The sequence below is a fragment of the Passer montanus genome, unplaced genomic scaffold (genome assembly GCF_014805655.1).
Source record: "Passer montanus isolate IOZ18808 unplaced genomic scaffold, ASM1480565v1 scaffold12, whole genome shotgun sequence".
In the NCBI taxonomy this organism is placed as follows: Eukaryota; Metazoa; Chordata; class Aves; order Passeriformes; family Passeridae; genus Passer; species Passer montanus.
In genome coordinates this window covers 9,096,281-9,109,161 of record NW_024358722.1, presented here as the reverse complement: position 1 = coordinate 9,109,161, position 12,881 = coordinate 9,096,281, and the positions used below count along the sequence as shown (strand labels likewise).

The 12,881-nt window shown below is 37.5% G+C and overlaps 1 protein-coding gene across 5 annotated transcripts in view; it reads right to left on the bottom strand.

Annotated features, from left to right (window-relative positions):
- Nucleotides 1-12,881, bottom strand: part of THADA (THADA armadillo repeat containing) — a 150,919-nt gene that overhangs the window by 114,595 nt on the left and 23,443 nt on the right. For all 5 annotated transcript variants that reach the window (XR_005626409.1, XM_039698016.1, XM_039698017.1 and 2 more), the window contains exons 22-25: nucleotides 7,749-7,881; nucleotides 4,943-5,056; nucleotides 3,729-3,851; nucleotides 2,977-3,068 (exon numbers count right to left, since the gene is read on the bottom strand). Coding sequence is in view for 4 of the 5 variants with exons in the window: in XM_039698016.1 (XP_039553950.1) it covers nucleotides 2,977-3,068; nucleotides 3,729-3,851; nucleotides 4,943-5,056; nucleotides 7,749-7,881 (462 nt within the window). In the remaining variant the exon portion in view is untranslated. The remainder of the gene's footprint in view (nucleotides 1-2,976; nucleotides 3,069-3,728; nucleotides 3,852-4,942; nucleotides 5,057-7,748; nucleotides 7,882-12,881) is intronic.

Genomic DNA, 12,881 nt, shown 5'->3' with positions numbered 1-12,881 from the left:
TTGCACTCCAAGTCTTGCAGATTTTAAATTATCATAGAATTTAAGAACATTGTATTGCCAAATCAAGCATATAAAATTTAAAATAAACCCTCTACAAGGAAGTGGTAATTAGGCCATTTTACAAATATAAGTTCTCTGAAATTCAGAACATCATTTAGCCAAATATACACACATACACGTACATACACTACTGCACACACTTGCAGCAGCATTAGAAGTTTTGATACAGTCTTTCTCAGAAAGAGAAAAGCCAGAGAAGAGTTCTAACTTTATTTTCACTAGAAGAAAAAGCTAAACATGCATAGTGGCATGGACCACTGTAAAGAGCCTTCAGACAACCCCTCTCTCTTCTACTTGCAAGACTGCACACAGCTGCTATTTTTTCACATATTAATTGTCCAACTCATCATCTTTTTCATCCATGCGAAAATTAAAAAGCATCAATACTTCATGTTCCAGCAAAGCTTCTTTCTGAAAGTCTACACAAACCACCCCAATTCTATCAGTATTATAGGAACTCTGTTTGAGAAACCAGTCAGAAAGTCCATGCTTCTTTAGAGAGATGCCCAGAATAGCCCAGTAATAACCTAACTCCCTGCTGACAAAAAAGTGACAGATTTAACCTCCTAATCTACAATCAGGTGAACTGGAAACCTAGGCAGGGTCCTAATGGGAGAGTTGGTCTCTGGACAGACTGTCTCTAAATGTAAACAGAGCATCCTCAAGGCAACAGAACAAGCAGCCTAAACCTTTCACAAAAGGTGACTTTCACAAAAAGGTTCTATAGATTCAAGTCGCTAAAATGCCAGTGCTTTGGAAGCGGGGAAAAATTACTTGGTTTGAATACAATGAATTTTGTTAGAAAACTTTAAACTCCCCGAGTTTAAAGGCCCCGAAGAGAAGCGCCCAAGCACAGCTGCACCCAGGGATGAGGCTGCAGGGAGCTGTGCAGTAATGGTGACACCTCGTGGTGCCAAACACAGAAACACACACCTCTCTCTTCCCAAACACAGCCCACCTTATAGCCACCCACCTGTGGGGCTCTCCTGCAGAGACAGGAGCTACAAATCAAATCAAATTTGTTTTCACACCTCCTGTATCTCACAGACCTGTCTTAAGAAGTGTCTTCCTTATCTCAGCGTCACAGTTCTGACAAGCACACATGGAAAACAGCAGAAGTGATTACATGCAATGTTTAATGCACAACTGCTAAATGAACAGATGAAGAAAGCCAGCTCAGCTTTAACATATTTTGGTTAAAATGACTATAGAGAAATTACTGTAAGCAAAAGTTTCAGAGAAGCAAGTCAAAAGGGCCAGTTACATAAAAATTAACATTGCCATTAATAAATTTAATTTAGCTACATAAAAGATCCCTTTCCTTCGTTCTGATATCACCCATCTCCAACAGACACTCAAATGCATTACCTTCTGCAGCTTCACAAACAGAAATCTCAGCTTCCACAGATCATCACACAGCATGCACTTGAGAAGTCACTTTGCCTCCCCACTGCAGAAGTTAGTGCCAAGTTTTACCCAAAGATACAAGTTTTAAAAAGCAGGGTGTCTACTTCTTTCAGTAAGAGCTCAGTATAAAAATCAAAGAAAAAAAAGTAACTTTAAATGCTGTTATAAAACCAAAGTAGGAAAGTGAGAAACAAAAAGCATTTTTTATTGCTCTGCTTGAGCTTCAGGAGGGCTACAGGAGTGAATTTAGATGTGACTTGGGTATGTGACAAAACAAGAATAATTTCATGCAGTACCACAGCTGACATTTCAAATTGTTTTGTGGAAAGAGTTATTTTGTAAGGGAAATCTCCCTCCAGTTTCCCACCTGTATTTCTTCCTCATGTTCATACATGCACAGTAACTAAGTTTTTCAAGTGACACCTGAAATCAACTATTTCACACAACTAAAATGACATCTATGTAGCATCTAGAAGTTGGCAGACCAGTATCATCCCAAGACATTTAGTTTTTTCAAAATATGCATGAAAAATTTATTAGTTACATGCATCAACAGTAAGGAACCACTATAAAAAGGGTGAAATTTCTGAAGGTAAATTGTAACAATTGCCTTCTTTCAGAAACTGCATGCCTTGCCTGTGACGTGAAAATCCATTAGGAACTTCTGAAATGGTTACCATAATATCCATACCGTGACCACTCTGTGGCCCCACAGGCTTACCCAGGAATATTTTTTAATGAGTTTATTCTACATCCAGGGTTATTTTCACATCCCTCGTAGAGCAGAAACCTCGGTTACAGAGCACAGGGCATGGATATGCTTCGCTTGGTGAAAAAGCTAAAGGAAGAGGCCCAAAGAAAACATAGGGGTCCTTGTGCAGCAACTGGAGGGTGCAAAGAAATCAGAATGCTCAGGACTGAGGAGTTTTAAGAGTCAGAGGAGAACTGTTTTTACACAAAGTGAAATAGTAAGGGATTTGAAGCAGGACTACAGAAGCCAAGGCCAGGATCCCTTGGAAGAGAAATAGCTCTGCAAGCTGCAATTTTTAGAGCTTGGAGAAAAGAGATGGGACTGTGTTCGAGAGCAGGAAGACTAAAAGGGAAAATCAAATTAGCAGGGGTGAAATTAACTCCAGACCTGCTCTAGAAGGAAGTGAACACACATGTAACCACTGTTTCTCTTCTCTTTTACCCCCTTTCTCTTTGCTGTCAAGAGCAATAGGTCTGTTTTGTGACCGTGAGAGCCCCTGGCTTTTGGAAGAGCCAATGGTAGCAAAACCTCTCAGCAACACTCCACTCCTGTGAAATTGCACCTGACTATAAATCAACTCTGTGTTTAACAACAGGTATTTTTGGCCCCACACTTCTTGGCAGCATGGTTTAAGCACAGCTAGATGTTCTTGTAACATCATGATTCAAATATATCCGATAAAGCAACCAAGATTTTCAAAATGCTGTTGGCTAAGGTCATGTTTTGCAAACTTCTAACTGCTATGAAGTGAAGCTTACCTATTTTTTTTGGAATTTTCATCTTTCCCTCTTTTAACTCCAAAAATTCTTGTAATCAGAGCGCTAAAAAGAAGTGTAGATGAATTTCGTACCTAGTGGAAAAAATAAGAACTACGCTTTAAACATCCCTTTGAAATGTACAATCTTTTTAAAAATACCATTAATGTAAAGTCAAAAAGAATAACACCTGAGTGAAAAGCATTCTACAGGTCAGCACATGGAAACTGTTAATTCAGAGCATCCTTCCAATGAAGACGGTACCACTGGAAAGCTGAGGTTCTTTGGAAAGAACCTATCTTTATTATATCTATCTTTATTATAAGGAATACATCCAGATTTTTAGTGGCTCAAAGCACTCACCCTTATGCACAGCAGATCATGAAGTGCTGTACCTGAACATGCCACATGCGATCTTTAATTCAAGAGCAAAGTAACAGTCAGAACAAACACAAATGCACTTCTTACTAGCTAAGTGCACTGACTCAAAATTTAACAGCCAGACAGACTTGAATAAGGTAATCTATGTCTCTACCTTTTTTGCATGTCAGCAGTTCACAATAAGAAAAATTAAACAAAACCAAAAAACCAAGACCAAAATTATTACTTTTTTGCAGGTCTACATTATTTTTTACTGTACCTTAAAATATTACATTCCAGAAATTGTGGTAGTGCCACTTACAAACATGACCAAAGCTTCACTGAACAGGACCACTCCTGTTAAACTAGACAAGCAAAAATAAGAATTAACTTACTGCCCAGACAGGTGACATAAACCCTAGAACTGATGCTTTTATTCCATCTGCAACATAAGGCATGATGTTTTCACCTAAACGTGTGTCCCTGTACAGTGCCCGGAGGATATTTAAAGCATGAACCTGTGGTGGGAGAAGAAATATATGAAAAATATAAATTAATTAGTAAATATCTGAAATTTCATTTATGTAATTACAACAGTGAATGTGCAAAGCAAAAACAATCGATATACACATTTACAGCACTTTATTTCCATATTAAATACAATAAATACTGCTGCTTAAAAATGCATTAAAACAGTGCTGCAGTTAACACTGTTAATAGCAGTTACAGTTTAAAAATACAGTCCTCTCATAACTATAGTCCAGGCATTGCAAGTGAAGGCCAACATTCTTTTATCCTTAGCTTATCATGGCTGTAAAAATAACTTTTGAAGTTCAGAATCATCTTTTCCAACATTCTTGACACACTGTAGATACTGTGAGAAAAAATAAACTACAGCTCGCAGGAGGGCAATATTAAGCTAAAACTGACAGCCAGGCTTATTCTACCATGTGGAGCATTTTCTGGTATTTCTCTGCCCTCTGTAAGGGAAGGTGGTAATACACGTAGCTTCACAGACTTTGACAAGGCTAAATAAAATTATACCAGCAGAAAATCTGGCAGAGTCATTAGGACATCCTTCTGTGTATTGGGAACAAACTATGGCTTGCACTTACAAACAGACAGAGAGTAAACGATAACATTTTAAAGACATGACCTTTATCTTTAAAGTAAGTTTTTTAGTATTCCAAATGTATGTAATTAAGTTTTAAGTATGACTAAAATCACTTTTCATGTAGTGTTTTACTATGATTCATGCACAAATAACTCATTTATTTACTTTAAATGTAAGCAAAGCCTGCTTGTTCATTTACAAACTTGCAGAAAGGAAGTTACTTATCTATCTGTTTAGAAATTTACTCTAGGCAGTAAATTGCTCATATATGACTTCATTTGCTGTACTATAAAAAAACCTTTGGAATTATGTCCAATCAATTTTTAATATGTTTTACAGTAACTTTGTAACCTCTACATATGCAAAACTTTTAAAATCTAGCTATAGATAGTAAGAACAGAAAATCCTCATTAAAAACACACACTTTCCTTAACTGTTCATAATAACATGAACACACTTTTGACATTTGCCTTTTGATGAGAGGCTGAATTTTACCTGTGGAATTACACTTAAAGATTCATTCAAAGGTGCAGCCAGAGATATCAATTCTTTCATTGCCATTTTCAGCAAATCTGTTTTGCCCTTCTTTGGTTCTGATGCCAACAAAGCCTACAGAAAGAAGAAAAAAGAATTTTAAAAAATCAGGTGTTTCTAGCCATTTTTCTGTACTACCAGTTCTTCTCTCATTCCTGTATTTACCATAGCACAGCCTAGCTTCTGACCATACAAAATTACTAAGAAAAATTTGCAGCTTCAGTTAAGTTTTAGTTTCAACTCAGCTTTGCTCAAAGCTTGTCAGTGTAAAAATCATAGCATTTTGGACAGCAAAAGTATCTGCTGTACTCTAAATACTTACATTTCCTAGTATGGATTTTTTTAGGGTTAATAACACCTATTTGAGATGACAAGGGCTGGCCAAATAATAAATTCTGGCTTGCAACACAGGATAAAACAAGCAGCACATTTTTTAAATAAGGAAAGAGATGTATCCCTCTCCAAACAGTATTTCAGTGGATAGGACATCCAGCTGAGATGAAAATACTCTAAATTAGTTCTCTAAAATTCAGGACTGAATTTAGAACAGTCTCTTTTTATCTATTAGTTCTTGTTGAATTTTTCCAAGCTAGGACAAATGGATAATCATAAATCATTTATTACCAATAAAAGATTATTATCTATTTGTGCTTTGGGGGCTAGAGTCTGTTCAGCATCAGTAAGAACCAAATGAATTACAGAGTTTAGGCAGAAACTCCAAGAGTTTCTGTCAGTTTATCAGTATCTTTAATGATAGGAGAAACAGAGGGCTGGTGGGGAAAAAAAAGGTGTTCATGAAGTACAAAAGAGGAGAATGACCTGAAGACTAAAATTTCATAATGTTAAAGCTGAAAATCATGTTTTCCCACCCACTAACTAAAGCTGCACCTTTGCACTATTCAGTAATAACATTTCTATTTTAAAGAGGTCATGGAATGGTTATAACCTCAAAAATTACATATTCTCATTAAAATAGATGTGTTTTAGGTTAACAAGACACATCACAGGATGTAAATAGCAAAGAGACCACACTGCAGTAATAAAATAACCTTCTTTTACTGCTGTTAGGATACACATTACAGCTTGTATGTTTTTTATCTAAATGCCACATGGTATTGACAGTTCAATTCATTTTACTGAGTCTACAGGCACATTCAAAGCTACTACCAAAGTACACTACCACCTCTCTTTACTATAAAATTACAATATGAAAATAGTTTATTTCAGACTAATCCCAATGTTAATTTCAAACTTTCCTGTTAATTGACCAAACTTTGTACTCTTCCAGAGCTGTCAAAAAAGAAGCCTCTGACCTATTTATCCACAGAGCTGTGGCACAGTGCAAGCTTTACCCTCTGGAGTCAGTAGGCCAACTGCAGACTGCACATGCAGTGGGATATCACTGGGTCCACTAGTCCTTACAGTAACCTAACATTTTACTAAAAAACTGATTCAAACATGCTGCTTTTTTTTCTACACTGTCAAGATTAAATCTAGATAATGTCCATCAGATTCCAACTGTGCGGAGTGAATGGGGAAACCAGAAAACATGAAATCACTAAATTCCTTCTGCAGTCAACTTAGTCTTAGAAGTGAGAAAGATATTTAACTGCTGAAAATGAACAGGAAAAATGTCTGAAACCAGTGCCCTACTTCTGATCTCTGCTGCCTTGCACACACATCTAGCAAAGCCAGGAGCAGGCTGTGACTGACATAAGAGGTCAGACAGAAGCTGGCTGCCTCAACTTTCTCAGGGCAAACTCAGAGTGGAAAACAAGCGAGATGAATTATTCTGGCAGGGAGAGCTTGCTCCCAGCAGGCCCTCACATCATTGGAACGTGCTTGAGACTGTACTTCAGAGAGTGGAGAAAGTTACAAACCGTATTGTTACTCTTGGACTCCTGTCTTAGAAAACTGGTTGAAAATCAAGATCATGGAGGTTAATTTAGGGGAAAGCAAATATGGCTGCTTTAAGGAACAAAGGAATGAAAATAGGTGAAGTGTAATCTGCAAAATCAACTCTGCAGTGACTGATCCCAGATGGATGTAGATGAGGTGCTGCATACTAATGTGAGGCACTCAGCAAGAGGTGACACTTCAGCAGACAAAACACTGCCATCCCACCATCAGTCCTGAACTTGGCAGAAGTCAGAGGCTGGGATTAATGGAGCTGAAGGTAACACAGGGAGTGGGAAGAATGTGGGAGCATGGCCCCACATTCTCAGATAGAAGTCTTCAGTAATGTACTCCTTCACTGCACTTGAGACTGCCAGTCAACACCAGTCAGTGTGACACTATTACCTGTGCTTTATTGCTGGTGAGCGGCCTTCCCAGTTCTCTGCAGTATTTAATAGGTCACCATTTCACAATTCTGTGAACGTCTGTTCATATTCTACCACACTCCCACTTTGCACTGAAGTAGCACATAGTTAACAAAGCCTTACTTAATCTGTGAATTGATCTATGAATTTGCCAGAATTACTACAGTTGTAACACAAAGCCTAAACACAGTCTTTAGAAATGCCATTGAAATCTACCACAAGCCAAAAATCTCAACAGTCAATAGGACTGAGATGCCAAACATGGCTCAATTACAAACATCTTCTTGGTTGCAGGAAGGCAATAAAAGTCTGTATAAAAAACCCCAAACAATTGTTTGATTAAAAGGGGTTGAAGTGGGGGAAAAAAAAAAAGATGTAATTTCCTTTTTTTTAATGACCTTTCTGGAGGATATATTTAAATCAGAGGCAGTGACATTAGTTGGTACCTGTATGTAGAATGGAATTCCTGCACTCCGTCGGGTTGCACACAGTGTGGAAGAAGGATCACAAGATTTGATTTCTTCTAACACACAGCTTAGCCAGTGCTCTGGCATCTTGTGCAGACTCTCACTGTTACATCTACATCAAACAGATACATAAGAAACATGAAACAAGTGAATAAAACAAGGACAAAGTCAAAGAAAGCATTGAGCAACCTTAAGTATTTCTTACTGTATGTTAACATCTCCAAGCAAATATACAGATTTTTATTATGAAATCAGTTCAATTTAAAAAAAAATGTGTATTTTTCCAGTGCTGGTACAAGTAATGTTAACCCTACTTATTAAGTGCCACTAGCAAAATATATTTAATTGAACAGAAAACAAGATTCTGTGCTTCACTGCAACAATTCTCTTCTGCCAAAAAATTATTACCATGTTCTGAAGAAAAAAGGCAAGGACATATGCACATCAGCCACTGCGTAGGAAGTGACACCTCACAAATTCATATCTTTGCTGCCACACAGTAGCTGATATGTGCCTCTTTATACTAACTATTATTGGAGTTTATAAACATATAAACTAAAACTGAAGCCCCCCAAAGTACGTATACATTATGTAAATAACCCTGCAAACCTCAGAGCAATGGAAGGAATGAAAAACAAGACATAGTGAGTGTTCTTTTCGATACTAAGTCAGTCCAACTTTTCATAAAGCACCTAAATGCCTCTCCTATCATAATACTCCTCCTGTGCAGTTATAAAACTCAGTGTTGCCTGAAAGCAAACGACTTCCAAGGACAATGAGAAACTCAAGTCTACTTCAATTACTGGTGCTGTTCAGTTCAATAAAATGTACCACATTCAGTGTGCAACACCAGCCCATTAATCTCATGTCAGTGTTCCAAAAGGATCATTCATTGTTACAAAAATTTCTATTAACAGGACATTGTTATTAAAACCTGTCACACTGGTTTGATAGGTGACTCAGAGCAGAAGAAATAATTCATCACTGTGGGCAATACAGCTGCAACTATCTAAATCATGCAGGACTTGCCTTACCTAAAAATACAAACTATAATTAAATTCATGATAAGGTAGTGAGACCTACAGTAAGACTACAATAAAGTTTTCTACCTGGGTGACTGAAATAAAGAATTTAAAAGCAGAGGTAAAAGGCAGCAGGTACTGGTGTGAAAACCAAAATCTAATGGAAGATCTGCATATATTCCCTTCTTCATCCTCCTCTTATTAAAGCAAGAATTTACACTGGCTAAAAACCTGATCATGAACAATAAATGAGGCTTTAATCTGCAGTGAAACACTCCATTTCCTTCTTTTACAAAAAAACACACAAAACTAGTAATGCAGAAACCTGAGGCTGCAGGAAGTGCCAGACAGGTCAGCAGAAGACACAGGACACTTCTTACTCTTCAGTAATTCCTGCAGAATTTCCATCACATTTCCTACACTGCTGCCAGGCATTCTCCCCATTTTTTAAGGGCAGCAGCTCTTCAAAAGAGCAGTCAGAACATAAACCAGCAGTCCAGAGTTCAAGAGGAACGGGGCTTCAACAAGTGATACTCACCTTGTACCATGGCAGAAAAGAAAGGCACTTCCTGCCCCAAGCCTATCACAGAAGCAATCAGATTAACCTGGAAAGTCAGCGAGTTCTCTTGCTTTAACTACTCTCTTTCTTTTGCTGATAATTGTTTGCCCTTGCTTACTTTCAGGATGCATTCCTTTGCTCACTTTTGGGTACACAACTCTAAGATTGAGACCACACAATTTCCTACAGATCTCCTCCATGAGTCTCAGCAATTAAGACACTACTTTGCAGTTCTCTTCATCCACATCAACACGTTCTGCAAAATCTGCTCCTTCTGATCATGGAGACACCTGGTCTTACCTCCCTAGCTAAGCAGAATTTAAATGTCTCCATTCAATCATGCAGAGAACAGTGCTCATCTCTCTTCACTATGTTATCTTAGTATTAACATGAACACCCCATGAGAAATACCTACATCTGCTGGGGTGCAGAGGAGCACAAAGTAAAGCATTAAGGAAATATTTAGAATTTGCTATGCAGCACACTGAATATTTCATTCTTAAGTAAACTGAAGGATTTTTCTTCTCTCAGTATTAGTCGAAAGAGGAGAAGCATACTCAAGTCAAATAAACTTCAGACTTCCTTAAAGCCATATTGCTTTGATCTTGCCACAAGTAATTCTACCTTGTTCAGTCACCCACCAATGCACTTTTATTTATTAGAAGGTGAAAGAGTTACTGCTGTAGAGTTAGAAACATTAGAGACTATTGACTTTGCAATGGAGATGACTACTCCCTTCCATTTGGCAGCTCTGTCTTCTTGTGGTCTGGCAAGAAGAATATTGTCACAAGAAGCAGGTGGCCCTAAATTTTAAGAATAACCGAGCTTTACAATAAAATTAAGGCCTCAAGATCAAATGCCATTTTCCAGAATGAAATAGAAATTATTTCTACCAGATGAAACATGTATTGTTAATAATGAAAATACAACACAGTAGGACAATACACAAATTACTTAAGATGCAGTACATTAAGTGTAATCCACAAATTTCTGTCTGTTCATCTGTCAGTTTAAACAATTTCATACATGCCCCAAACCCTTTCTGTGTTCATTATCAATGAGTACAAAAGCCTGACAATCCTAAGTTAAAGCTAAACTCCTCTCCCTAAATCATGTATCTGTATTTTCTCCTATCTGAAATAAATGGTGTGTTAACAATGGGTCAATCTTGAATTTGGCCTTTCTAGATGCAAGTGCCTTGTGGCATAAACATCACATGATCAGAAGCATTTTTCTATGTGTGTATATCCAGAATTCAGTGATTCCAATCACTAAGCAGTTCCTATCTAGGGAAGAAGTTTCTTTCACCATTTTCTCCTCTCTCAACAAGCCTGCAGTATTATTCTTTTTCACATAAGTAATATGATTCCCATTTTTTATAGACACAATATTGCCCCTGGTACTTTTGAGACTGGAATCTAACCTCAAAAACACATTACTATTTAATTTATAGGTCTGCTTTTAAGAACAACTCCTCTGAAACTACAAAGTCCTTCTACTTGCATCCTCGTTGTCATAGCATCTACTCCACAGGAAACAAAATTTTCCAGATTATATAGGTTCATTGAGAAGGGTTTGAGGTTTCTCTATTGGCAAAGCAGAGCAGAGAGAACCCTGAGTGGCTTCAAAATTTCAGACAGTATCATTACCCCATATCTCTCACACCAAGCAGGAAAAGTAATGGAAGGGGAAATATGAACAGTGTTAAAAATTAATACATCTTCAACCTGAGCAGTGCCTTAACATTGTATTTCATGCTTCCTTTATGTCATGTATTTCCTAACACTGCAAGCATCTCAATATATAAGAGCAGTATTTCTCCCACTTTCTTTCTCTCCCTTCAACACTCTTTCCCCCACATCCATGATTATACTTTTGCTAAAAAGTTATTTACAATTTTGGTAAGTTTCACTAGAAAGTTTATTAGTCATATTTCCATTTTACAAGTATTCCTGGCAGATCATAGCAGGCTGGAAAAGCAAAGAGTAACAGTCACTTCAGAGCAAAAAAAAAGAGACAGAAGCAGAGTTTACTGCAAAGGATTAGGCTTCCCCAAAAGAAATGTTACAGAAATCAGACACTGACTAAGTACAGATAAGTAATTTTCACTGATACTGGCAGACTAAACATTTTTTAAATAAAAGCATGATTTTCATCTTTCTTTTAGTAAATTACAGCTTTCCAAAAAACTTATGAACTTACCTTACTGCAGTCCCTAAAATAGTGCTCACCACTATTTAAGTTCCAATCAAACATTTGAAAGTGTTCAAAATAAATTATTCCTAAATAAACACATTGCACTGTACGACATTACTCTTCCCAAATCTTACACTTGCATTCTTCAACTTTAGTGAAGCAAAGCACTACCACCATAACTATGCAATACCATTTCAGATTTCCAGAAACCTACCTGATCTGTCAGCAAAGAGATCACTGAATAAAAGAAATGCAAAGCAGGCAAAATGTCATTTAGGACAGAGAAATTGCCTGAGTAATAAGGATTACAGGAAATTCAATCTTTCAATTTTAAAACAGATTTCTGACTTTCTTGAACCACCATGTTATCAGACCAAATGAAGATTTTTTAATTTCTCCAGGCCTTTGACAGGAAATACTCTTTTTAAAAACACATTGCTCAATTCACTGATATCAATATTGCTTGTTATGTAACTGTACAGTTTTTCTGAAGGTGCAGCTGCAGACAACATTAAGCAGGCATGAAAAAGGGAGCACTACACTCCCAGAAGGAGTATCAACAGGGAAACAGAAGAATGGTAACTTGCATATTAGAGCAGACTCAGCAATTTACATCCGAATTTCAAGACAGATCAATTTCATCAGATTTGTAAGAAATCTCTGCAGAGGAAATATTTTTCTTTCACCACTAACTCAAACAGGTCTGAATACCATCATTCTGTCTAGAAAAAAAGTCTGCTCTTGGTTTTTATAAGGATTGGTGTTTAAGGGTTGTACAGCTAAAAGCAAACTCAGATAAAAGACACCGCAGCATAAAGTTTTTAAAAAGTGCTTGGCTAGAAATAAGCGAAGGACTATGTTCAATTGGAGTCATTCATAAATGCCTGGGAAAAGGATCAGCCACAATCTTAGAGACAGATTTTTCACTGTGTTTTACAGAAAGAACAAAGTGTCAGGTCAGAGATGCTTCTGCACATCTAGAGTTCAATCCTGCTCAACAAGGTGTCACGCTAAGCTGTACATTACGATAAGCTGCCCTCGACAAAAGCTTTCTCCTCTGGCATTTGTGGACACAGCAGTAAATTAATACAGATTCTGACACTCATGCTTCAAGACTGCCCATGAGCCTCCCAGCTATGGAGAGAGGCAGGCCAGATGAGATTCACTTGCAGAATGGAGCCCCCCAGCTGCAGCAGGGGACGTGGAAAGACTCCATGACAATCAACAGACCTGCAAGGCAGCTGCATTCACTGAGACTTAATTCATCCCTTTTGGAGGAGAGTCTCAAAATATTCCTCATATCCCAGGAGTACCAAATCAAAGAGTCATTTCCTG